This window comes from Artibeus jamaicensis, unplaced genomic scaffold (assembly GCF_021234435.1).
Source record: "Artibeus jamaicensis isolate MK-2021 breed Jamaican fruit bat unplaced genomic scaffold, CSHL_Jam_final contig_1085, whole genome shotgun sequence".
Lineage (NCBI taxonomy): Eukaryota > Metazoa > Chordata > Mammalia > Chiroptera > Phyllostomidae > Artibeus > Artibeus jamaicensis.
In genome coordinates this window covers 2,476,967-2,502,307 of record NW_026521214.1, presented here as the reverse complement: position 1 = coordinate 2,502,307, position 25,341 = coordinate 2,476,967, and the positions used below count along the sequence as shown (strand labels likewise).

The 25,341-nt window shown below is 39.2% G+C and overlaps 1 protein-coding gene across 3 annotated transcripts; it reads left to right on the top strand.

The window, feature by feature from the left end:
• Window positions 1-5,166: 5,166 nt before the first annotated feature.
• CLK4 (CDC like kinase 4) lies at window positions 5,167-25,341 on the top strand. 3 transcript variants are annotated; one of them, XM_037164022.2, is made up of 13 exons: window positions 5,167-5,258; window positions 8,458-8,618; window positions 14,065-14,287; window positions 15,364-15,454; window positions 15,851-15,917; window positions 18,073-18,189; window positions 18,280-18,446; window positions 18,649-18,743; window positions 19,006-19,135; window positions 21,665-21,747; window positions 24,004-24,083; window positions 24,663-24,753; window positions 24,855-25,341. In XM_037164022.2, the coding sequence occupies exons 2-13, from the start codon at window positions 8,458-8,460 to the stop codon at window positions 24,993-24,995; spliced, it is 1,446 nt and encodes a 481-aa protein (XP_037019917.2). In that variant the 5' UTR covers window positions 5,167-5,258; the 3' UTR covers window positions 24,996-25,341. The 3 variants fall into 3 exon arrangements, with proteins under 3 accessions (XP_037019917.2, XP_037019919.2, XP_037019918.1); XM_037164024.2 differs by lacking the exon at window positions 5,167-5,258 and adding an exon at window positions 9,428-9,494 and having other exon boundaries at window positions 8,495-8,618; XM_037164023.2 differs by lacking the exons at window positions 5,167-5,258; window positions 8,458-8,618; window positions 15,364-15,454 and having other exon boundaries at window positions 14,196-14,287.

Below are 25,341 nucleotides of genomic sequence, written 5' to 3'. Positions count from 1 at the left end.
AAGCTAACACCCTGTCTGGAAATCATCAGGATATTCTGAAGGATCCTTTACTTCCTATAACTGCATGAAATAAGAACTTGATACACATTAAAAGAAAGAGTAACCCCAGAAGATTCAGGGACAAATAAATATATTTAACATAGTTTCACACTTTTACATAGGGTTCTACACCGTTCTTAAGGCATTTAGGATTTAAGTAAATATATTTTCCCTTCAATGCTTTCAAGGGATTGATGGTTCATTGCTGGGATCACTGGTAACAAGGTTAAGAGACTCTAATATATGAGCCTGGCTTCAAAGCCCCTTCATGGGAGATGGTGGAAATGGACAAGAAGACTGGAATAACGGTCTCTCCTATTCCTACAGAACCTCTGAGTTCACTCCCCAAAGCCCTCCACTCCCCACCTTACATACATACTGCAGAGTGCACTGTGTACCAGGCAATGTTTCTAGCTCTGTTTTCGGGGAATGAATCCAGCTCCATATCCTCACAACCAGTGCCAGGAAGTACTGGAGAAACCTGGGCTGTTACCCACCCTAGGCAGTAGGTGGCGTGTGGGAGCCCTTTTGGGACTTGCTGGACAGTAAGGAAGGCACGCTGGGACCCTTGGTGACCTGGCTGTGCTGGAGATAAACTGACCCATTTCCTTCATCGCAAAAAGCCTTTGATGATACATCACCTCAGAAATTTTATTTTTAAAAACACTCCTGCGGCCTGGCTGAAAGATGGACCCGGAGAGATTTTGCCTAATAAGGAAGTAAAGTCAGTTGCTGTATACTTTATTGTGTAAATTGAAATAGCCAGTGGGATGGTTAACTGGTTCGGAGCCAGTAAGATCTGAGGTTGCATTTTGGTTCTGCAAGTAGATGACAATGACCTAGAGCAAGTAACCAATGATTATTTCACAAGGATCACATAGTTAGTACATAATGCATATTTAATTGATAGCTTAAAAATATAATTCAATGAAAATAGGTATCAGTCATAAGTAACTTACGAAAGATTATAATTCTGCAAAGGTTTGTTCACATCTATGTAGAGGTTTCTCTGTATGTGAAAAGCTCTTGTCAAACTTAATTTACAAAACAACTTAGACTTTTGCTCTGGAACTTCGTTTTCATGGATGACTGTTTTCCGTGTCTGCAGTTAAACATGTAGAATGTCTGTACTAGAATAGATGATGAGAATTTCCCTTGGGTTGCTCTGTAAAGCTAAGGTTTTAAAAAAGTATATGGTTTAACCTGAGATTTTTCTTGGACATATTTATTCTTTCTTAAAAAATTATTTTATTGTTGTTCAGTTACAATTTTCTGCATTTCTCCCCCACTCCCCCCACCCCAGCCAAACCCACCTCCCTCCCTTGCTTCCACCCTCCCCCTTGAATTTGTCATGTGTCCTTTATAGTAGTTCCTGAAAACCCTTTCCCCCATTGTCCCCTCCCCCCTCCCTGCTGGCTATCTTTAGATTGTTTTTAATTTCAGTGTTTCTGGTTATATTTTGTTTGCTTTTTTCTTTTGATTATGTTCCATTTAAAGGTGAGATCACATGGCATTTGTGAGATCATAAGCCCTCACTGCCTGGCTTATTTCACTCAGCATAATGCTCTCCAGTTCCATCCATGTTGTTGCAAAGGGTAAGGGCTTCTTCTTTCTTTCTGCTGCATAGAATTCCATTGTGTAAATGTACCACAGTTTTTTGATCCACTCATTTACTGATGGGCACTTAGTTTGCTTCCAGCACTTGGTTATTGCAAACTGTGCTGCTATGAACATTGGGGTGCATAGGTTCTTCTGGATTGGTGTTTCAGGGCTCTTAGGATATAATCCCAGCAGCGGAATTACTGAGTCAAAAGGCAGTTCCATGTTTAGTTTTCTGAGGAAATTCCATACTGTTTTCCACAGTGGTTGCACCAGTCTGCCTTCCCACCAACAGTGCACTAGGGTTCCCTGCTCTCTACATCCTCTCCAACACTCGTTTGTTGCTTTGCTTATGATGGCCATTCTGACTGGTGTGAAGTGGTACCTCACTGTGGTTTTAATTTGCTTCTCTCCGATGGCAAGTGATGCTGAGCATCTTTTAATATGTTTCTGGGCCCTCTGTATGTCCTCCTTGGAAAAGTGTCTGTTCAAGTTTTTTGCCCATTTTTTAATTGGATTTTTTGTCTTTCTGGTGTGGAGTCATGTGAGTTCTTTATATATTTTGGAGATCAAACCTTTGTCTGAGGTATCACTGAAAAATATATTTTCCTATATAGTTGGTTCTCTTTTCATTTTAATGCTGTTTTCTTTAGCCATGTGGAAGGTTTTTAATTTGTTGAGGTCTCATTTGTTTATTCTTTTCTTTATGTTGGACATATTTATTCTTGTGGATAGGTGAGGCTACTGGATTAGGCAGTTTTTCCAGTGTTGGTAGTGGATTCTCAGACATTTAGAACCTTCCATTAAGTCTTCTGACCAAAAGTGTTCATTTTTCAGATAATTGACTTAGAAATGGTTGAGGCTGCTGTGTAAGATTTTAACTGGCACAAGGATTCGGGGATTCTTTAATCCAATTACTTTGGAACTTTGAGTAAATGGCCAAAAGCAACTTGTGTAAACAACCTAAATATATGTGCTGGGTAGTGGGCACAGAGCTGCCAAAGGCAATGCCAAAGACAAGTCAGGCCCTTGTCTCCAGTCAAAACAAGCCAGAGAGGGCAGTTAGAAACGCCATAGTGTTACATCCGATGACACAGAGATGCTCGTCACAGGGCATTCTCAAGTTCCTCTAATCACTTTCATGGCACACTTAAAATACTCAAGATGATACTAAAACAAGATAGCAGGAACTACAAAGCGGACTCCACCATTTGGTTCTATCACTGTTTGGTGAGACCTATAAAGATGCCTCTGTAGGTGGCCTTTCCACTTGGCCACCTTTTAATGTTGGGTGGCCGTTTAAGCAGAACTGTACCCTGTTTGGACCACATTCTCATCTACCCTCACAAGACAGACATCTCCCAGATTAGAGCAACAAGGTGAACCTCCTTTGATACCAGCTCGAACGCAGGCCTCTGTCTGCGGTAATCTGGCCCAATCCGCACAGCTCGGCATTCTGTCTGCGTGTGTACCTGAAACACTCTGCAATCCATTGTAGGGCCAATACATTTCACTCTTTGGACAAAATTGGTTGGACACCTGGGTGACTGCAGGAACATCAGTGTGCCTTGGCTGTTTGGGGACCTCATCTCCAACTGGAAGAGTCAAGAGCTAGGAAATAGGTGGGAACTGGTGGAATCACAGACATTTTAGAGTTGGTCCTTGAAGGAGATAGGTGAGATTTATATTTGTGGATGCAGAAATGGTGGCTATGTCAGGTAAAAGAATAATATTGCCCCTCCTGTTCTGTAGCATAAAAATTTCCCAATTATCTTTTCAACTTCACTTCTTGAAAAGTGTGACACACTTTTTTATTAGAATTCAACTTACACCTTTTCGTTTTAAGATTTTATTTTTAGAGAGAGGGGAAAGGACAAAAAAGAGAAACATTGATCAGCTGTTTCTCACACACCTGCAAGTGGGGACCTATGCTCTCTGATCAGGAATCGAACAGCAACCTTTTGGTCTGCAGGCCACCATTCAATCCACTGAGCCACACAAGCTGGGCTCCATTTAGGTCTTTTTAATTTCACTTGTTGAAGTGGTGTGCAATCTCCTCGAGAGCTCAATTTATCTGAAGTAGGTGGTAGTTTTCTATGATGTTAGATCACTGAAATATTTTGCCCTCCTTTCACCTGAAAGGTCTGAGTTCAGGTCTCCCACATGCTATCAGGTTTATGCCCACAACAGCCCAGCCCTACCCTCTCTCATTTGATTTCTGGCTTTCTCTTTATTCCGGGGAATCATTGTCAGAATACAGAATCCCCTCAACACTTTTTAATACTAACTACAGCTGAACTCCTCCCAGAGCATCAGGAGATGCTGTGCACTTTGCCCTGCTTTAAGCCCTTCCATCCCTTGCTCTCTCTGATGCCACGCTCCTGATGCTCCTCTCCTGATGACTCCTTCCCTGACACTGTCCCTCTGTCCCTCAATGTGCTCCCCAAGGCTCACTTTGGCCCTCTTCTCACACTACACACTCACAGTAGGAACTGTCTGTGGATTCTTAAAACTGCAAAATACATTTGAGGTAAACCCCTTAATAGATGCTCATTAGTCCACAGGCAGCAGCCTGCCTTGTGGAAATAAAGTCAACCCACAGGAACAATGGGAAGACCTTTGTTAAGGAAACCTCCTGCTTCCATAACTGCCCAGGAGGTAGGGACCATAACAAAGAGGAAACTTATAGAAACTGCACTTTTTGTTGTGATCTTCTGACAAAGAGCACATGCTTTAAAAAAGATAAGTACCCCTGAGCTTGTTTTTTGAGACATCCTATTTATCCGAGTCCATTTTTACACTGGAAGTTCCAAGCAGGCTGGACAAGTAAGTATCCTGCTCACTGAATTTGCCCCAGCACCAGCCCTGTGCCAGGGCATTTTGGGGGGTTCATATCTCTTTTTTAAATTTTTATTTATAGATTTTAGAGGGAGGCAGAGACAAAAATGTCAATTTATTGTTCCACTTACTGATGCATTCACTGGTTGATTCATGTATGTGCCCTGACCGGGGATTGAGCTCACAACCTTGGTGTTTCCCAACCACCCTCTAACCAACTGGCCAGGGCTGGAGCTTCTCTCCTGAGCGTTAGCACCATCTGGGGTTGAGGTCCTGGGAAAAGTTCAGGGCAGGCAGCCAAAGTACGATGGTGCGGCCCCCCTGGTCCAGAGAGCAGGAAATCCGGCCATGGCTGGCTGTGCAGAGGGGTGCCGAGCTCATAATAACCACCTTCCTCCCCGCACCCCCCGCCAGAAGGAGCAAAACTCAAGCCACAGGATTAAGGCAGAGCACACACACGTCTCCCCAATTTCACACGGGGACGTCGCCGGGGTCCAACTGGTACTAAATGTCGCGAGGACCAAAGCCAGGTAGCCGTACCGTGTAGGGTGGAACCCTGCCTTGACGCCCCGTAGCCCCTCCTCTTTCGGGGAGGGGCGGGATCACGCGAGTCTTTGTTACGCAGGCGCGATTCGCGGCGAAGGTGGAGCTAGAGGCCTCCTTGGGGGTTTTTGGGAGACAGCGCGGCCGCCATTTTGTAGGGTTTTCTTCGCAGCGGCTGGTTTGGAAAGGCGGCGGTTTGGCTTCGTTTTTCGACCAAAGAGCTTTTTGCTTTTGCAGAGGTAAGACTTCAGGTGACGTGTGCTGGGTTGGGCGGCTTTCCACTCGTTTTCGGGTTTCGGAGTGAGGTGTCGGAGAGATGACCGGGGTCGGGGCCTCGGCGACTGGGGTTCCTTCGGGACACAGCTCCGCTGGTAGCCTTCCAAACCTAAAGTTGCGCAGGTCTTACGTAGATTTAAAACCTTGGGGCAGAAAGACTGCGGTTCTGCCGCTGACTCTTCCCTGAGGGCCCTGGCCACAACGCTTAGCAGCTCTGAAGGCTGGCTCCTCCCGCCCCGTCGGAGAGAGCAGACGTTTGGGCGAGCCCTTGGCGAGCGGCCTTTCGGGTGTGGGTTGTTAGAGAGGAGTCCTTCCCTGGAGGCCTGGCCTCGGGCGGCGGTGGCATTGGTTCCAGTCTGTGCGTGCGCCCGAGGCCCTGGCCAGGTGCGCTGGGGTGGGGCCTGCGCGTCCGAGAACCGGGAGGGCGCGAGTCCGAGTAGTGGAATGTACTTCGCTGAGACGTAGCAGTAGAGACCGGTTTGTCCTTCGTGCGACACTGATTTCCCCCGAGCTGGAAGCATTTTGCCAAGGCCGCACGCGTGCATTTCTGACACTTATGCAACGCATTTTCGTTGAGGAGCCGTGGTGCGCTGCTCCGATCCTTAGGAAGTAGCCCTCCAAACCGACGAGGCCCGCCGTCTGGCTTTTAAACTGTCGTGGGATTGTGCTTCATACAGTCGCGCCCACGGGCTGTTGGTTACCTGTTATATGCCGTCCTCCGGGAGCCACCTAATCATAGCTCTGACCTTTTCCGATGTTTTTTTTTATCCATGTGCAGAACATAAAATTGTCAGGCATTATAGAGTATTAAAGGGCAATAAAGAATCAAATACCCAATACGGATATGTGCATATGAATCCATTGTGTTTGATTTTTTTGAAAGATACCTTGCGATTTTAGCACTCAGGATTCTTTATTAATTGGAAGTAGCGTAGTAATTCTAGGTAGTTTTTCTTTTACATAGAATGTGGGTCCAGGAGTCTTCTCTTTGCCTCCTGAGAAAATATTTCTGAACGTTAGTGGCGAGGACTTCCTAAGAGCTGAATTAAATTTGAAGTAGTGAGCTCGATTAGAGAAGTACAAATCTTCGGCTTTCTCAAGATGCTCGTTCGAATTTTAGTTCTGTGCATATTGATAACTTTGGTTATTTAAGAAGCCTGCCATATTAGAGGTGAGCTGTTTGGGCAGACAGAGTAGAAGAAAAAAATGAAACTGAAGCAGACACAAGTTTGTCGACAAGTGCTTGATAATGGATGGTCGTGATAATAAGTATTCATCATCAGAGGTTGTAATTTTGCTTGATGTTATCTGAGCCTGTTTAACAAAGCTGCCTTAAAGAGTTTCTAATGTGGTTAAAATACACTTTTATTAGTTGAAGAGCCAAAGAATTCCACTAGAAATGTGTTTATGGCTCTTTTGACAGTCTTTTTTTTTTTAACCTCATTTGTTTGTAGAGTCATTCATTTCAGTTTCCCATACTGAAGTGACGTCAAGCCAGAATGCTCACTTACCATCCCCAGTGACAACCCTAACGAGGCTTTGGGGTTTTTGTTTGGCCTGGCCCTGCCTTTTCCCTGTTACAGCTAGCTACAATGTCCAGGGTTTGATGGGCATGGAATTTGAGTCAGCGAGAGAATTGAGTCAGAAGATTCGCTGGCATCGGGCTCTGATGGCAGACACATACATTTTCTTAGGGAATGTCTCCCAGGGGAATTGAAGCTGCCTCGTTTCAAAGTCTTTTTTAATGTTTGCAATCACTCAAGTTTTTTACTTGATTTTGTTTACTTCATATGAGGTCATTTGGGTGAGCTGAAGGAAGGTAACGGGTGTTGCTGTTTCACTGGTTCTCAACTCCTTGCTGAGTTGTGAGACTCCCCCTGCTCAGCGCAGTTTGGCTGTCACTGTTAGAAATGTGACTACTCTGAGAGGGGTGACAATGGGGAGAGGCAGTCTGAACACAGATTCTGAGCTTGGAAGGACCCTAATGCAATAGAGGTTATCAGTGGGGTCGGGGAATTGTCCTCATTTTCGTCTGGTTTCACTGTGACTGTGCAAGTCTTTGTGGATTGGTTTCTTTGGTGTCACTCCAGATCTACAACAAAAAAGGTTTCAATTTTAAGAATAACTGCAGGATGACCTGAAAATCTGGTTAGAGAAAACGAGTTTATAAAATTATCTTTCTGCTCTTAAGCTTCTCTGTTGAATACCTTGTTCTATTCACCTCTTTTTATTTTTTTGAAGCTTGGAGTCATTTTAAGATTGAGAGAAAGGAACTCTTCTCATGTTTGAGAAAAAGAAGCTTCATTGATGGCTGTATACTTTTTAACAGAGTCATCTGTGTTCCGTGTCCTTGAGTGTTTCTCTGACTTCATATATTTGTATTAGCTTGCCAGTGTTTTGCCAAAGCTCCATGACACTCATGATAGTATTTCCCTTTAGATTAGTTCACATGTTAAAGTTAACATATTTAAAATAAATGATATCAATAACTTAATTAGGGGATTGCTAAAAATTTACCATAAAAAGAAGGTAATGATAAAAATAAATGAAAACCAAAAAATGTTATTAATTTCTGCTAGATATTGTCTACTGAAGGCTCTAAGCCTGAACCTTGGCTCTTTTTATGTTTTTTAAATGTTAGTTAGCTCTGACTGGTGTGGCTCAGTGAATTGAGTGCTGGTCTGCAAACCAAAGAGTCACCAGTTTGATTCCCAGTCAGAGGATATGCGTGGGTTGCTGGCCAGGGCCCCAGTAGGGGGCGAGCGAGAGACAAGCACACATTCGTGTTTCTCTCCCTCTCTTCCTCCCTTCTCCTCTCTAAAAATAAATTAATAAAATATTTTTAAAACTGTTATTTAGTAGGTGTTAGTTGTAGGGCAAATACCTAGCTGAGAATTTATCCAGAAAAATTGAAAGAAAATATATGAATTTCCCACATTGTTATTCATCATTTAGTCCTAGGTTTACATGCATGCCACTTGAAATCATCTGACATACCAGTGGAGTAGAGCCCCATGCCTTGGGAAACGTGGCCTACAAAAGATTTTAGAACCTGTGTGACGCCATGTTCTGGGAGTTTATATTTAAATATTAATGTATATTTTATTTGCTAAACATAACCATCCATATCCTCCACAACTCTCTTTTTGTTTGCATTAACAGATGCGGCATTCCAAAAGAACTCACTGCCCTCATTGGGATGATAGAGAAAGCTGGGGACATGAAAGCTACAGGGGAAGCCACAAACGGAAGAGGAGGTCCCACAGCAGTACACAAGAGAATAGACATTGTAAACCACGTCACCAGTTTAAAGAATCTGATTGGTAAATTGAGCTAGTAGCATTTTCACACTGCTGGTTTTAATGATTTGTTTTAGCTTATATAGTTTTCATATGTCAATATGATTGACAATATATGTCATATGTCAGAACTACAATATGATTCAGTCAATAAATATTCAGAAATTATTGAATGCCTTTTGTAGGCGAGACACTATATAAGGGCTGAAGGTACAGCTCTGAATAAAACAAGAGTTCCTATCCTTATATCTGGGAGTGGTGGGAATAGGTAAGTCCTGGCTGCCAGCAGTGCAGGGACATAAGACACAAAGTTAATAGTGATGATAGGACACGTGGTCTGTGCCTTCAACTTGTGTGCAGGGGGGACATGTGTACGTTAGGGTGCTCCTATAGTGTTCCATGAATGAGGTAATGAGGGGCCGGAAGAGGATAACTCAGGGTGGGGGGGGAACGTGTACTACTTAGGTGTGTTAAAGTGCATTGGGGATCATTCACTTACACTGTGTTCTACAGGTTATTTTGGCAATAGGGCCAGTGGATATGTTTGGGATTTTCCGACGCCTGGTTATTGTAAAAACCATTCCTTTGCACAGGTAGTAGCCAGTAATTTAGGAAAGAGCTTCAGTAAAAGTGTCCAATAACATGTGGTTTGTTTTATTGTATTTTTACTGATGTGAAATTCGGAAGGAATATATTCATATAGAATTAGAGGAATTTTAAAGTTGAAATATTTAAAGAAAGGCTAGGAGAGTAGAGTTTCTTTCATCCTGTCCTACATTTAATTTTTTCTCGTTCGTTTAGTTGTTCCTATGTTTTCTCCTTGTTTTGTGCAGATGTTCCATTGGGACTGTTTACCAGATTGCTTTCTAAATTAGCCAGCTGGGGTTACTTTAAAAAACAGTATGTAACTTTTTCCTTCTCTATCCTAAAACAGACTTGTTCTGTAGAGTAGTGGGGCTTGTCAGTAGTCAGGGCAGATTGGTCATTCTTCCCCACACACTGCTACACCATCATTGAGGAGGAAGAGGGTGGGTTTTGTAAAAGGATTTCAGTGAGCTCGTTAATATACTGTAGAAGAACATCTGTGCCCTAATAATAAATACAAAATATTCTGTAAGGCTTAATAGAAACTGATCAACTCAGGTTTACTACACATTCTATATATAGAAAGGAAGTGTTACTCATTTGTCTTCATAATTAACTACATAAACATGATACTAAGTCCAGTTAACCACTAGGCCAGTAGCTGCTTTGACATTGGCACCAGAGATGTCTGGTGGTAATTACTATCCATAAGCTGGAATATTCCAGTAGACTTTTTGAAGACTAAAAACTTCAAAAGGATATCTTTCGTAATATCATTAAAAATGCAGAAAAGTATAAAGAAGGTAACTTTGGTAGGATGTTAGCATCCCATTGTTTGGATATAAGTTATTTCTAATTCTTAAAATATCTTTGATACAAATCTTTGCCTGTTTTCTGAAAATAGAGTCTAAAAAGGGATATTTTCAAAGTCAAAGGGTGTGAACTGTTGGCTACCTATTAATATCTTATTATTTAAAAGATTTTATTTATTTATCTTTAGAGGGGAAAGGAAGGAGAGAAAGAAATATCATTGTATGGTTGCCTCTCATGCGTCCCTTGTTGGGAACTGGCCTGCAACCCAGGCATGTGCCCTGACTGGAAATCAAACCGCAGTTGTTTGGTTCGCAGGCCCGTGCTCAATCCACTGAGCTACACCAGCCAGGGCCCCTATTAATATCTTTTAAGGAGACTTTGGACTAAGTTATACTTCTACAACATGCTCCTTGCCTTCGCTGCCCTTAGCTGTTTTTTCTTTTCTCTTCCCTTTTTAAAGATTTTATTTATTTTTAGAGAGGAGGGAAAGGAGAAATAAAGAGAGAGAGAAACGTCAATGCGTGAGAGGTACAAAGATCAATTGCCTCTCACATGCGCCTATCAGGGACCTGGCCCACAACTTAGACATGTGCCCTCAGTGGGAATCGAACTTGCAACCTTTCAGTTTGCGAACCGGCACTCAGTCCTCTGAGCTACACCGGCCAATCCTCTTGGCATTTTGAAATGCCAAATGAAATTTTTAATTTCTAGTGAATTTGTCATAATTATTGACGAGTTGAACATTATTTTTTATTCTTAGCCTATGTTTTCTCTGAGTGAGTTTTTATATATTCTTAGTTTTCTTTATGAAAACTTACTGTATATCAATTATTTTACCTTTTTTGTGTATTGCAAAGGGTCTTCTCTGATTTTCTTTTGGCTGTTGCTTGTGATTTGGTATCCCTTCCTACAGGTTTAAATCAATCGATTATGCACAGTAAGACTGATGTGGCTTAAATACCACCTTTGTATATTAGGTTGGCTAAAAGATTTAGTTTTTTTCTGTAAAATAAAAGACATTTTTATTTTCACCAATAACTTTTGATTTGGATATTTTGGGTATGTTGGCTATCTCCCTTATGGTATAATATTGATTGTTCTCAGTTAATGTCTCATCATGAAGTTGATCACTGTCAACTTCAACTGGTCTACCTGACCGTGGAGCGTTGTCCAGAGACTGACTCCTTCAGTCAGTCAAAGCCCTTCTCCATACACTGCACAAATCTTTGTCTGCATCTCAGTTGCGTTTTTACCTTTCTTGAAATATAAAGCATAATATGCCGGAAATGTATACTTTTTTCCATCTTGGATATTAAAATGGCTGCACAAAAATTCACCAATTTTGATTAAGTTTTTCTTTAAAATGGATGCTGATATGACAGTTGTCAAAATGCAGTCTAACAAAATTGTTCCAAATAAAGTTAAAGATAACTTAGTGCTAGTAGAGCCATCATAGAGGAAAAACCAAGTGAGATTCTTTGCCAACCCAATACTGTGGTAAGAATTCTTAAATGTTTTCCTAACGTAGGGTATCAGGTCTTAAAAGAGTGATTCTCAAACCTTAGTGTGGATGAAATCACCTGGGAGGTATGTTTAAAATGCATGTTACAAGATTTAGATTGAGTCTGACCTGGGGTCCCCCTATCTTAATTTTAAATAATTCTATATTTTGGTATTGCTGATAAACAGACCACCCTTTGAGAAAGGACTATTTTCAAGTGCTTAGTCTGGCATGAAAGATTTTGGATGGTCTGTTTCCAGTTTATTTGCCTATATTCCCATATGTGAAAATTGCTCTTACTGGAATTGTCTACTTAAGAGTTTCCTGAGTAATGTACAGACAAACACATCTCTAAGCCGTTGTGGCTAAAAGTGCCCTGTGAATGCAAGAGGGTAATGAGCCATGCTTCTCCCCGGCATTTCTGTCTTCCACTTTGTCCAAACCTTGTCTTCCCTTAAAGATGCAACTCCTTCCTTCTTGATGAAAACATCAAGTCTTCCCCAATGGTTTTCAGAAATTTTAGTGCTTTGCTGTCTCTTTTATGACCCTCAGCATTCTTGGAACATTTCAGCATTTCCTGCATTGTTGAGCTTTATTTTTAAGTATATAAATCTCAAACTGTCCATTGTTTGTTTGTTGGCTGCATTTTTGCTGTGTGTAAAAATATCTTCTACAGGACTGTGTGCAAATAAAAACTAATGTCCATGGCCCCATTGGTCTTGGCTGTTTTGAGGGTGTACAGTGAAAACTTCACTACATATTTAGTGAATATTTTTAGAAATTAAATCTTTTCATACTGTTTACTTTGTCCATAGCCTTTGGAATTCTATGCACTTTATATAGTCTCTAAGCCTTGGTTGTTACAGATTGAAGAGGTCCTCATCTTTTTAGTTTATCTTCATAGTATTACTCCACTTTGTGTTTGTTCTATAGATTGTTTATGGATTATCAGCAGTTCTAATTTCCTACATTATTCCAGTTAAAGACTTTTTTTCTGATAAAGATTTTGGACTTTTATAGGGCAGGTGCCTTTAAGAATATGGTAATTTCTAGGTTGATCTCTCCAACAGGTCCAAGCCAACTGATCAGGTCGCTGGCCTAGATCCACATTTATATCCTGATATCCTGAGTTGTTTCTCCAATGCACAGAACTTAAGACTGATGCTGGGGAAAGGGAAAAGGGAGTCCCTGCATCTCCACAGCCTGCATTTGATGCCAGTTCTGTTGAGCCTATTCAGAAATGACTCTCTCTTTCTGCCTAAAGCAGCCACTCCCATCTCCCCTTCTCCAGAAAAAGAGTGACATTACATTGTGGGGGAAAAAAGAGAGTTGGAGAGGGCAGTCCAGTCAGCATCGTCACTCCATTGCTTGTCAGGATTCTTGTAGCTGATCTGTCTGACTGGGCAGGTGTCCTTCTCTCCCTCCCCCAGTGCTCCATGCACGTCCCTCCTTCACACTCTGCTGAAGGGGACACTCAGCCCGGGTAGAGGGGGACAGGAAACTGAGTCAGTTGAATATATGTCCTTTACTTTCCATCTGATTGAGGCTACTTCAGTGGGGTACACTGACTTCCTATGGTCTGATGCCTGAAATCCCTTATCAAGTTTAGTTGTGTTGGCGCAATTCTTGGTAAAATAGGGTCCATATCTTTCATAGATATTCAGAGGGATCTGTAGATTCAGAAGTTAACTACCGTAGCAATAAATAATGCTGTTTTCTATGAGAGTTCATGCGTATTTTGTAATAAGCAGGCATAACAGGAATTAGAAATGCAAAGGGAAGTAGGGTGGCGGGTCTCTTATAATACTAGGCGGAATTACAAGATCCCTGTTCTCATTTTAGGGGGATATATGTTAATGTTTTTGGTACATGAAGCAACCTTCAAAAGCTGTTTTTGTATGTTTTTTTAAAGAAACAACAGGAAACCAGAAATACTAAGAGAGGAGATAGGGTAGGTGATGTGTGTAATAAAATTGGTTCATCTAATCACAGCCTGTGTACTACAACCCTTGCAAATCATTTTCTTTCTAGGTACTTTAATCTGTGAAATGAAACGCCTGGAGTACACTTAAGATTGCTTCTAGAGCTAATAACACCACCTTTTATGGAAGAACTCTCTGTGTGCCAGAGATATCTAAAAATTACATGAAAAGAAAAAGGAATTTTGTATGCCTATAATTGTGCGTGGCTCTGTGAGGAAAGAAAGCTCAGGTGCAGATGCATGTATCATGAAACCGATGCAGTCTTGTGTATTTTTGGTCTTTCTCCAGAATGCAAAGGGGCACTTAAGTGAAGACTGAACATAATGAAATGATTTGGCTCAAGCTTTGTTCTTTGATGTGAAGTGCTTAACAGCAGTTTATATAATAGGAAATTAGGAACCCATTTGCTTATTGGTTAAAGTAAAATTATTTCTTAGGTTTATGATAAGTATAAATTCTAATTCATCAGTTTGAATTTTTTTCTGTTTTTGAGTTAGCTTTTTAAGCCAGGAATTCTTGAGAGAATGTTTTTGAACCACAGTACTCTAGGATGAAGAGAGTAATTTGAAGTCTTTTGATGTGTTTGCAGTCATTATTTAGAAGCAAGGTCTTTGAATGAGAGAGATTATCGGGACAGGAGATACGTTGATGAATACAGAAATGACTACTGCGAAAGATACATTCCTAGGCATTATCACAGAGATGTGGAAAACAGTTACCGAATCCACTGCAGTAAATCTTCGGTCCAAAGCCTGAGAAGCAGTCCCAAAAGGAAGCATAACAGACACTGCTCAAGCCATCAGTCACATTCGGTATGAGTGGTTTCGTTTTTATTTGGGGTGGATACATATTTGTGTGTAAAGCTCTTAATGAGCCAATAAGTTTGGAAAATTTATATAATACTATTTGTGTATATTGTTTATATTACTTGAATTTTTAAAGGAAACTTCCAAATTCATATAGCTAAACTGTATTTATTGGCTAGTCCTCGTTTGCCCAAATTTACTCATTTTCTGTAGACCACATCATGAGTTTCTTGATTTTAATATTAAAAATGTTCTATTTTTATGTTTTGTGATATGATGTTAGGAAGTAATGAACCCTCATCTTTCATTTTGAACATTTTTTCTTACTTTAAAAGAAACTCCTTTCCTGGTGGTTGGAAACCTAGACGGGTGCACTGGTGGCTATACTTAAATACCCGGTATGTAGCATAGTCCCATAGCACAGTGCATTGTCTGCGTCTGGTTCCACTGAGGTTCTGAAAATGGGTGCTGAGTGGGAAATGTATTTTTAAAAACTTGCCCTTTTATTTTTACACTCAGACCTGTTTGATCAGTAAACTTTAAAACATTGTTTATCTCAAGTTTTCAGTAAAACTAGCTTTGATTAGATTGAACATTGAAATTAACTAGCCATTACTTTTTTCTTTTATTTGAATCATGTATATTTTAAAATATTCCTAAGTAAGTAATTTCAACTAATCTTGGACATTATAAAACATTTTTTGTCAAATTAGACATCTCAACTCACAGCATATGCTATTTTATAGCAAGAGATTAATAGAACATGACATTGCATTCTTTAATTTCAGACTTCAATTAAATCAGTATTTTAAAGAAACAATTGTGTTGTTTTTTTCTATTGCCACTTTAAGTATCTTATCTGAAAATCTGTTCCTTGCCATGTTTTTCTTCTGTAACATAAACTGTGCCCTGTGAATTTCTGGGGACTGAATTTGAAATTGCTCCTGCCAACTGTTCGTGGCCTGGTGCTTATCTGAATGCCTGAATATCTCCCCGCTGAATGAATTGCGTATTCTGCCCTGAATTCACTCTGATATATTGATTGGCTGGACGATCTTGGTGCTGCCCACTTGCCGTTCCAGAAGAGCCACCGAAGGAAAAGATCCAGGAGTATAGAGGATGATGAGGAGGGTCACCTGATCTGTCAAAGTGGAGACGTTCTAAGAGCAAGATGTATAGAATATTTTTCAACACTTTTTAAACTTTGCAGACAGAATAATCTTTTTAAGAATAGTTTGTCAGCGGGGGGCTAAAGAACTCTTCATTGCTTTTTTGTTTTCTTTTGTTTTTTTGTGGGTTTGTTTGTTTGTTTTGTATTTCTTCTTTTCTGTAGAATTTAAATATTTCTAAAGTTCCAAAATAATCAGTGGAATTTGAGATTAGATCAAGAAAGATAGCTCTATCTAATTGTCTTTGTAGAAGCTGAAAATAAAATAATTTGAGTGCTGAAACCTTAGTTATGTTTTGATAGAGATCATTTGAAAGTATTCCACACTTAAGCATTCATTGTTTGAATAACTAGTAATTTGTGCTCAGGTACTTACACTTCTTTCTCCCCCCTCACTTTAGATGAAATCGTGGACACTTTGGGTGAAGGGGCCTTTGGCAAAGTTGTAGAATGCATTGATCATGGCATGTAAGTTTGTGTGTGCAGTGTTTTTATTTATTTATCTATTTTTTTAGCATTCTGGTATGTTTGGGGATGAAGGATCCATAATGACTTGATGAAATGGTATTTTAAGTAGTAGTCACATGTTTTCCTGGGAGGTGTAAATATTCAAAATTTTTTTTAACTCTGTGCATGATTTACTTTATATGAGTATGAATTTTGATAAAAAATGCTCACAAATTCTGTCAGAGCTGATTGAAATTAGAGTAGGTATTCAGGAGAAGAGACTTTCCCAGAAAGAACTTCGTCCTATAACCTTGTGTAAGAGATTCGTAGTGCTCTGCTTTTGAACCGTAGAGAGACAATAAAGCATAGCGTGTCTTCGTTCAAAAAACCTTTATTCCCAAAGGATAATATTTGCATGTTAGAGTTAACTTCTTAAACTGTAAAGAAATTATATTACTCACAGCCTACAGAATGAGTTATGCTAAACCTTTTGTGATTTGACCCTGTCTGCCTCATTGTAATATTCTCCTCCAGAACCCTATTCTGTAGTTCGCAAACTTTTCTGTAAATGAACCTTTTAAAACAGTTCAGTGAAACTGCATGTTTCTAAATTGACCCTTAAAGTTTTTCATTATAAAATAGTTGGAAAGGATATATTTCATATCTTACTGTAAGAATTGATTTTTTTCATCCTTTTTTTTTTCTTTAGCCTATTTCTTTAAATGTCTTTGAAGGAATCTTAAATGCTATAACCACTTAATACCTATCACCATGAACAAACTCTTTTTTAGTGCTTGGAAATGTTTTATCCTAGAACTTATTTTCCTTCCACTTTACATAGAACATTATTCTAAATATTTTGAAATATTTTCAGACTTACAGAAAAGGTGATAAAATAATTCAAAGAATTTTCATATGCTTTACCCATAATCCCCAAATTTTAACACTTTACAGTATTTTTCTTTATTGTTTACACATTACATGTTATATTTTCATATTTTTCCAGCAAATCTGTGGACCTTATTCAGGTTTTACCAGCTGCCCTATTATTGTCCTTTTAAATTTTCTTGAGATTCTAAGACAATTTTCTGTTTAAGTCCAGATACATACCAAACGTAGGAATGTTATCAAAATACTTTTTAATAATTTATCAGCCCACAGCTTCATTGGGTCCTTGTTGAAAGCAACAAATTGGAAACTAGCAGATTTGGGGAAAAATTTGCTACCTAGCCACTGAAAAATTTGTTTGACTCAAAGGTTTTTCATAGTCCAGGGCACGTACCTTGATCTAATATGGGCATGTGGGGCATAGTGAACAGAGGCTTGAATTTTGGCTCATGTTTTCAATGATCGGATTTAGGAAGGAGGACAGAAGGCAGTTGAAGATGTGGAAACCTGTTTCCTCGCATCACTCCTGGCTTTATACGACTTAGGAAGTGTTAGGTGCCCCAGTCTGAAGCTCCTGCTCTGTACTGGAGCTCTTTCTGTCTGTTTGCGTCAGTGAACGTGCTAGGCATTTTCTCGACTTCATGATGTATTGCTGATGTCTTTTTTGCCCATATGTTCCCTTTTCCTTCCAATTTTGACAAACTGATAGCTGTCTTTCAGGGTTTGGTTGGGTGTCCCCTCTCCTATGAAGAAGTTGGAGCTCCCTTAACCCCCAGTGGTTTGGCTCCCCCTCCTCTACTACACAGTACCTCACACCAAGCACTTCTGACCTTTTCATAAACCACTTCTGTGTCTTTTTCCGTTGGACCGTTGGGGGCATAGGGACAAGCACTGCCCTTTCATCACGGACCTGTCCACTATCTGGTGCAGAGTGGGTCCAGCCTGCTGAATGAGTCAGTGCTTTCACCAGTACTACAGTCTGTTTGAGGTTTATCTTTATTTTTTAAACTTCTGTGTTACATCTAGGTAAATTTAAAATCGTGGAAACAAACATTAAAATTCATAAGTATTAAGGGAATCATTACTTCATATAAAATATATTGTCAAAATGTTTTCAAAAGATGTTATGTGGAGTCTGGTATAATATTTTAGAAAAATAGCATAGAGTAATTGATATTTATGAATTGTTTTAGAAAAATTGAGTAATTGATACTCAATAAGATTATTCTTTAAAGCATTGTCTTGCTCCTATACACTTATCATTTTCATCTTAATTTTGTTTTTCAAGGGATGGCATACACGTAGCAGTGAAAATTGTAAAAAATGTGGGTCGATACCGTGAAGCAGCTCGTTCAGAAATCCAAGTATTAGAGCATTTAAATTCTACTGACCCCAATAGTGTCTTGTAAGTAGAAACTTGTACTATGATCCGTCATGTTATATGATATAATGAGAATTCTGTTAACTGAATTATTTTTATTTTGATCTGTTTTAGCCGATGTGTCCAGATGCTAGAATGGTTTGATCACCATGGCCATGTTTGTATTGTATTTGAATTGCTGGGACTTAGTACCTATGATTTCATTAAAGAAAACAGCTTTCTGCCATTTCAAATTGACCACATCAGGCAGATGGCATTTCAGATCTGCCAGTCAATAAATTGTAAGTATACTTGATAAATCTTTAAATGTCAGAAAATTAAAGTTTGATATACTAGTAACATACCAAAACATGGTCACTAAAAATGCATACTGTAAAGATGAAGTTCTTCTTGACCCCCAGTATCCACCACTGATTATTCTTCCACCCCAGTACAGATTAAATTTAAAAGTGAAACTAATAATGTGTTTTTGTTCTCCTGTAGTTTTGCATCATAATAAGCTAACCCATACAGATCTGAAGCCTGAAAATATTTTATTTGTGAAGTCTGACTATATAGTCAAATACAACTCTAAAATGGTAAGTTAAAACTTGTTTTAATTTCGTGGGTTCTTTGTAGTTAATTTAGCTTGGTAATCATTTATTGAGGAATTTCACTTCTGAGGCTCATTCCATCCTGATACTTAATCCCAGAAGGATCATCTTTCTTTGCCTTTCTCATGGGGTTATGTTGAAAATTCAAAAATATAATTTACATGCAAGCCTTTTGGGTAGTGCTGTAAAAGGTTTCTTCCTTTTTTTTTTTTTTAATCTTCACATTTATTCAACTGTATCTTTCTAGAAACGTGATGAACGCACATTGAAAAGCACGGATATCAAAGTGGTTGACTTTGGAAGTGCCACATACGATGACGAGCATCATAGTACCTTGGTGTCCACACGGCATTACAGAGCTCCAGAGGTCATTTTGGGTCAGTAGACACCAGAGTTCTGATACTGTAATTGAAGAGCTTTTTGTTCTCTATACTTTGGTAGGAGGGAGAGTGATTTTCTTAGCATTGTACAAAAAATGCTTTGCTGTTTTCATAAAAACAGTTTGGACACTACTATAAATATTTTTCCTGAGTGGGAAAAATATGCTGCCTATAAAGATATTTCAGGTGGTGGTTATTTGGAACAAGTTAATCTTACAAGCTCATAAGAGCAGGCTTCATTTATTGGCTAAGTACGCCACAGCAGTATGGCTTTGAAGTGATGTAGGTATTTAGTTTCCTGTTGTCACAGAGCATGGTGCTGATGCAAATCCTAGAGGTTGGGATAGCAGACCTCTCAATATGGGGTGGTGGGGAGGTCAAGAGGAATAAAAGAAAGGCTAGTCTGAAAGAGAGCTTCTTTTATTACCCTTGACAGGAGAAAAGACTGGAAAGGAAAAGGAGTTCAGGTGCAAAGTTTTACACTAACTGGGAACTCAGGAAGGGAGCATACATCACAGTTTAAGGTTAGAGACCAGAAGGGAGCATGCATCACAATTTAAAGGTTAGAGACCAGGTCATGGCAATATAGCTGGGAAGTTGGGTGGGTTTGGGGGCTTGGAGACAGTGGAAAAAGTTGAGATCAAGTGCTATAGGGAGATAAGTGGAACAAGCTTATTGTTTGGCCAAAAGTAAGGTCCAACTGAGGTTAAATAATAAAGCATTTTTATAAAATTATTTGTGTCCAGTTTTTACCCTTTTTTGGTCCAATAGGACTTGGTAGTTCAGGGGATAGGAGTGTGAAAAGAAACTAATGATGTTTATCTACGTAGAGGATTGGTGAAGAGGTAAGGAAATCAAGAATACTGTGTAGTGCTGGCCAGTAGAACGTCTCACAGTGATGGAGATGGTTCATGTCTGCACTCTCCATTTGGTCATCTTTAACCACTTGTGGGCTGAGGAATGGAACTTTAAATATTGTGTTAATTTAAATTTGGGATTAAAATAGCCACCTGTGGCTTGTAGCTACCATACTGGCCAGCACAGGTTTAGAGTTTATTTTTGAAATAGTTAATAGGATTTCTACTTAGTATGGTATGAAAGGAGCTGCTGTGTTACAGTAATTTACAAAGAACACCCATGGTTGAGGACTGAAGGCTACTCACTATGAGGGTAAAGGAAAGGAGTGTAGGAAGAGATTGTGGACAGGGAGGAATTTTCAGAATTTAAAAGAAAGTAACTTCCTGGGTTTTATTAACTTAAAATTCAGAATCTTCCTCACATTTTAACATGGGAGATAAAACACAAAACAACTGATGTTTTCCTGTTACTGTTCTATTTGTGTGGGTATATAAGTAGAAGTCGTGCTCTAGTATCTGTTCTGATGATAAGTACGGTGAAGGTTAACAAAAATGACTAAATTGCAGTCAAAGACTTTGAACATATAGCATCCAGCATAAGTAATGCCTATTTGAATGTGGTTGGTAGGGCAATAATATGGGTTTAATAATTTATAGGTTTTGTTTTTTTTTAAGATTTTATTTATTTATCTTTAGAGGGGAAGGGGGAGAGAGGGAGTTTTTTGGTATAATTTTTTTTAATTTGAACATTTCACCTAAAATGTCATATGGTATGTTTGAGTATGATATTGTTATGTTACACAATTAATAAATAAGGGGCATTATTTGGGCTGGACCCTATATTATTTCTTTCTTAAATTCAGTGATGTTATTGAAAGTACTGAAAACCTCTTTTTAAAATAGATGTTATTTACCCGTTATTGTTTACTAAATATTTGATATTTAAAAGATTAAAATGTCGCTGTGGTTTATTCTGTTCATCTCTTTTCCAATTTAAATACAGACTTAAGAACACTGGGTGTTTTATTCTTCCCAGAATAGTATTGCCATATGAGAACTCGGAAGGAGAAAGGGTGTGACCATGTATACACAGCTGAGAGCATGCACACAGGTCTCTCTGTGTGGACTGTAATGGCTCTGTAATTCTGCTTGTAGGTGAAACTGCCTATGACACTCATGAGTCTCATAGTTTGCATAAAACTATTATTTTCTGGGGAGAAGTAAACTTAGGCATCAAGTTTATGATAATGATAAGGGCTCAGTAATTACATTCTGAGAATAATTATTGACCTGTATTTGCACTAACATGTAAAATTTCCTAACCAACATGAACTGGTATAACAGTGCCCCCGTTGCACATGCACTTCTGAGACTACAGAGTATCTCCAAAAATCAGTAGTCATACCGGTATTTGGGGAATATTTACTAGTCCCTCTCATTTTACAGAAACTGCCCCCTCTCCCAGGTTAAGTGCTGTAATTTGATGATATGGAGGACCATGAGAACATACTGAATAATGTTTGATAGAAAACTAAAAGTGCAAACTATGAGTGTATTGTTACACTCTCCAAAATGAACTATAAAAAGAGATTATGCATAGAGATGGATGTAGTAAATTGGTAATTAAAAATTACTGTGTAATAAAATGTTTGTTTTTATTTTTAAATAGCTCTAGGTTGGTCTCAGCCTTGTGATGTTTGGAGCATAGGGTGCATTCTTATTGAGTATTACCTTGGTTTCACAGTCTTTCAGGTACGTGTTTAATAAGTACCATTTAAGTTCAATGTTAAAGACGTATGCAGTTTGGCTTCCACATTGAAAAGTTGCCATTGTGTCATTTTAAGACTGAAATTTATATATGCAGAATGGTTATCCTTCTCTAAAACAATAGTTGAGTGAAACACAATTCTTGGTGAATGGTCACAGTTCATTTTACATGTGATTGGAGTTTTTAACACATGTTCATACTGTGTGTGTTTCCATTTTTTGTTATTCACCTTCATAAATTTATGTTAGCGTTACTGTGGCCAGTTTTAATTCTGTTCTGGATATATTGACTGTCAGTATAGCCATGAACAAGTCACTTAATACTTTTTATAGAAGAATTTAGGAACAATAAGTTGTGTTTGGAGGTTCTAAGTGTATCAGAATTAAAAGATATATCTTCAAGGAGAACTTGCAAAAGTTAGATATGAGGAAACTTTATAGTATAATGTGGTATTTGCTGTAAATGGTTCAGTGCTGAAAGTAAAGCGGGACACCAGGAAAGGTGATCAGTTAAATTTTCTTAGAGGCAACATCACCAGCAGTAGGGAGTCAGAGCCAGTGCTGGAAGGAAGCGTAGGGGTGTGTCGGGAAAGTAGGGAGTGTGACGGCTGTGCCAGGAAAAGAACCCCAGTCTGCAAGTGGGTGCAGGTACAGAGGGTCAGGGTCCTGCTCCCGCCAGTGAAGAAAAAAAAGGTGGTGCTGTCAGTCTTGCATAAATGGGGGAACGGCAACAGCAACAGTCGTCAGGGACTGACTGATTCCTTGTGGACTCCTGGGGCCTTTGTTTGGGGATTATCTCTCCTAGGTTTGGGGGTAGTAAAGTGTCTCTTTTATGGAAACCTTACTTTGGTCTGCATTTTTGGCCTCAAAATTTTACTTAACATCTATAATCTAAAGATCTTGAATACTTTAGGTGTTACAGCCATCAAAGAACTTCAAGTGGGGTTGTGATGTGATCAGGGAGTTGCATTCTTTTGTGGTTGTGTGGTGGGGGTTCAGGAGATTCTGGCTCATGCTGTCAAGGTGGATTGAAGCTACAGCTGTGTAGGGTGGGAGGAAGCTGAGGAGTTTAGACTCATTAGGTGGCTGTTGACAGCGTGTGTTCACTGCTTTGGTTTGTCTGCTCCGAAAGATCCTGTTAAAAGGACTCCGAATTTGTTGGGCCATGGTTGTCAGTCAGCTCAAGGAAGTAGTGTCTGGTTTTGTAGTAATAAACTGTAGGGTCAAGAAAAAGTTAGGCAGAATATGTGCTTCGTTGTAGTGAGTTTGTACTTGTAGATCACCAAGGTTTTAAGTGAAGTGCAAATTATTAACATTGTTTTGAGATAAGGTTTATATTTGGACTTTACCCTCCAAAATACTCTCCAACTAAGAAACTTTGTTAAAATGTGGAGCTAGTACTTGTTCCTGTCTTGAATGGAGTACTTAATATTTTTAAAGCAATGAGCAAGGCAAACAACAGCTAATAAATTTGAAAAAGTGTTACACACAACCTCTGCTTTCCAGAACAAGGGTTGGCAGGCTGTACCCTGCCTGATGCCTGCTTTAAAAAACAAAGAATAGGCAGCAGAGACAGATAACGACCAGCCATGCCTCAGATATTTACTTAATTCCCTTTAAGTAGCTGCCGGTTTCTGCCCTAGGGGTGTCCCGTTCAGCTGTGGGGCCTTTTCCCCAGTTCTCCTGGTGCCGGGCTGGGGCTCTGTCACTGAGTTTTGACCTGGGGTCATAGCTCACTTTCCTCATTTAAGAGCCATGTGACTTTGAGCTAGTACCTTCAGTTCTTTGAAACTCATGTTCCTGTACACCTAGTTCAGGGTGGTTGTGAGAATTACTGGGACTGTTTTTATTGCCTAGAATTAGTAAGCGTTAATGTGCTTCTGTGCATTGGGTAGTGGGGGCTCTGGTTAAGTGACTGATTAAATGAAGAGACAGTATCCTGGTAATCTTCCCCAGTCATCCTTCAGTTAGAAAGTACAAGAAACACAATAAATAAGGAAACCGTTCAGTTTTATATTAAACAAGTTATGCACCTCTGCCTTACTGGTTCATTTCGAAAGACTATTGGGTTTGCAATACAACTCATTTGGCATTGTTCCATATTTGAAGTAGAGTGTAATATAAGTTGTGTGAACTGTCTAATCTAATCCTTTTATGTCAGTAATATTTTCTTAATGTTTTCCTTTAGTATGCATGTAGGAAAATGAAAAATGTTAAAAGTTTTTTCTCTACATTTTTCAGACTCATGATAGTAAAGAGCACCTGGCAATGATGGAACGAATATTAGGACCCATACCAACACACATGATTCAGAAAACCAGGTATGCTCAGAGAGTGGAGCCCTTTGCTGAGTATGTGCCGTAGCCTGTATCCAAACTACAGAAAAGGGAAAGTGATGCAGTATCTGCCTGTGACCTAGTAAACAAAGGGGTGGTTTTTACACTGACATTAGCCTTTGCATAATTGTTTTTGTAAGTCGATACAACAGTAATGCATAGCACAGTAGAGAACTGGATTTTGGAGTCAGAGCATCCTGAGTTGGAATTCCGTACTGTTTCTAACCAGCTGTGTGTCCTTGGACAAGGCACAATAATGGCTTTCAAACACAGCTGCACCTCAGAAGTCATCCAGGGAGTTCGTTCAAAGATCTCCAGCCCCATTTCAGATCTGGGGAAATCAGAATTTACAGGAATGGATGCAGGGGCTTCTTGTTGAAGCTGGCTTTGTTCTCTGCATGCAAGATTAAGGGAGGCACTCTATGAGCCAGCTAGTGTGTGATTATTGCTAAGCTTTTTAAAAATTATGTACACAGAGGTGCTTATACTCTTTCCTAGTGGGAGCAGGATAAACATGGATCTTTTTCTGTTATTTTTACTGATCAGACTTCTTTTTACCTGTAGAAAACGCAAGTATTTTCACCACAACCAGCTAGATTGGGATGAACATAGTTCTGCTGGGAGATATGTTAGGAGACGCTGCAAACCATTAAAGGTAAAAGAAAAACAATTTGGAGGTTTAAAAAATGTCTAAAATATTTTAAATATCTTTCTAAAATCAAAAGATTTGATTTGATTTTCTCCCTCTCCCCTCAGGAATTTATGCTTTCTCATGATGAAGAACACGAGAAACTGTTTGACCTGGTTCGAAGAATGTTGGAATATGACCCAGTGAAAAGAATTACCTTAGATGAAGCATTGCAACATCCTTTCTTTGACTTATTAAAAAAGAAATGAAATAGAAATCAGTGGTCCTACTGTATACTTCTCTAGAAGAGATTGCTTAAGACTGTGTCAGTCAACTCTAAACATTCTAATATTTTTGTAAACATTAAATTATTTTGTACAGTTAAGTGTAAATACTGTATGTTTTATATCAATAGCATAATTATCTTGTTAAGCAAGTATGGTCTTGATAATGAATGAAATATTATAAAAGTTAACTTTCCTTTTTGAGATTAACATTTTTAAAGACCTTTGGAATATCCTTTGTGTCCAGTGATACCTGTGACTGAGCTTGTCTTTTGTACACGGAGGTTGACTCTTTGAAGTGATTCTTTTGAGTAAAAGGAAATCTTGACTA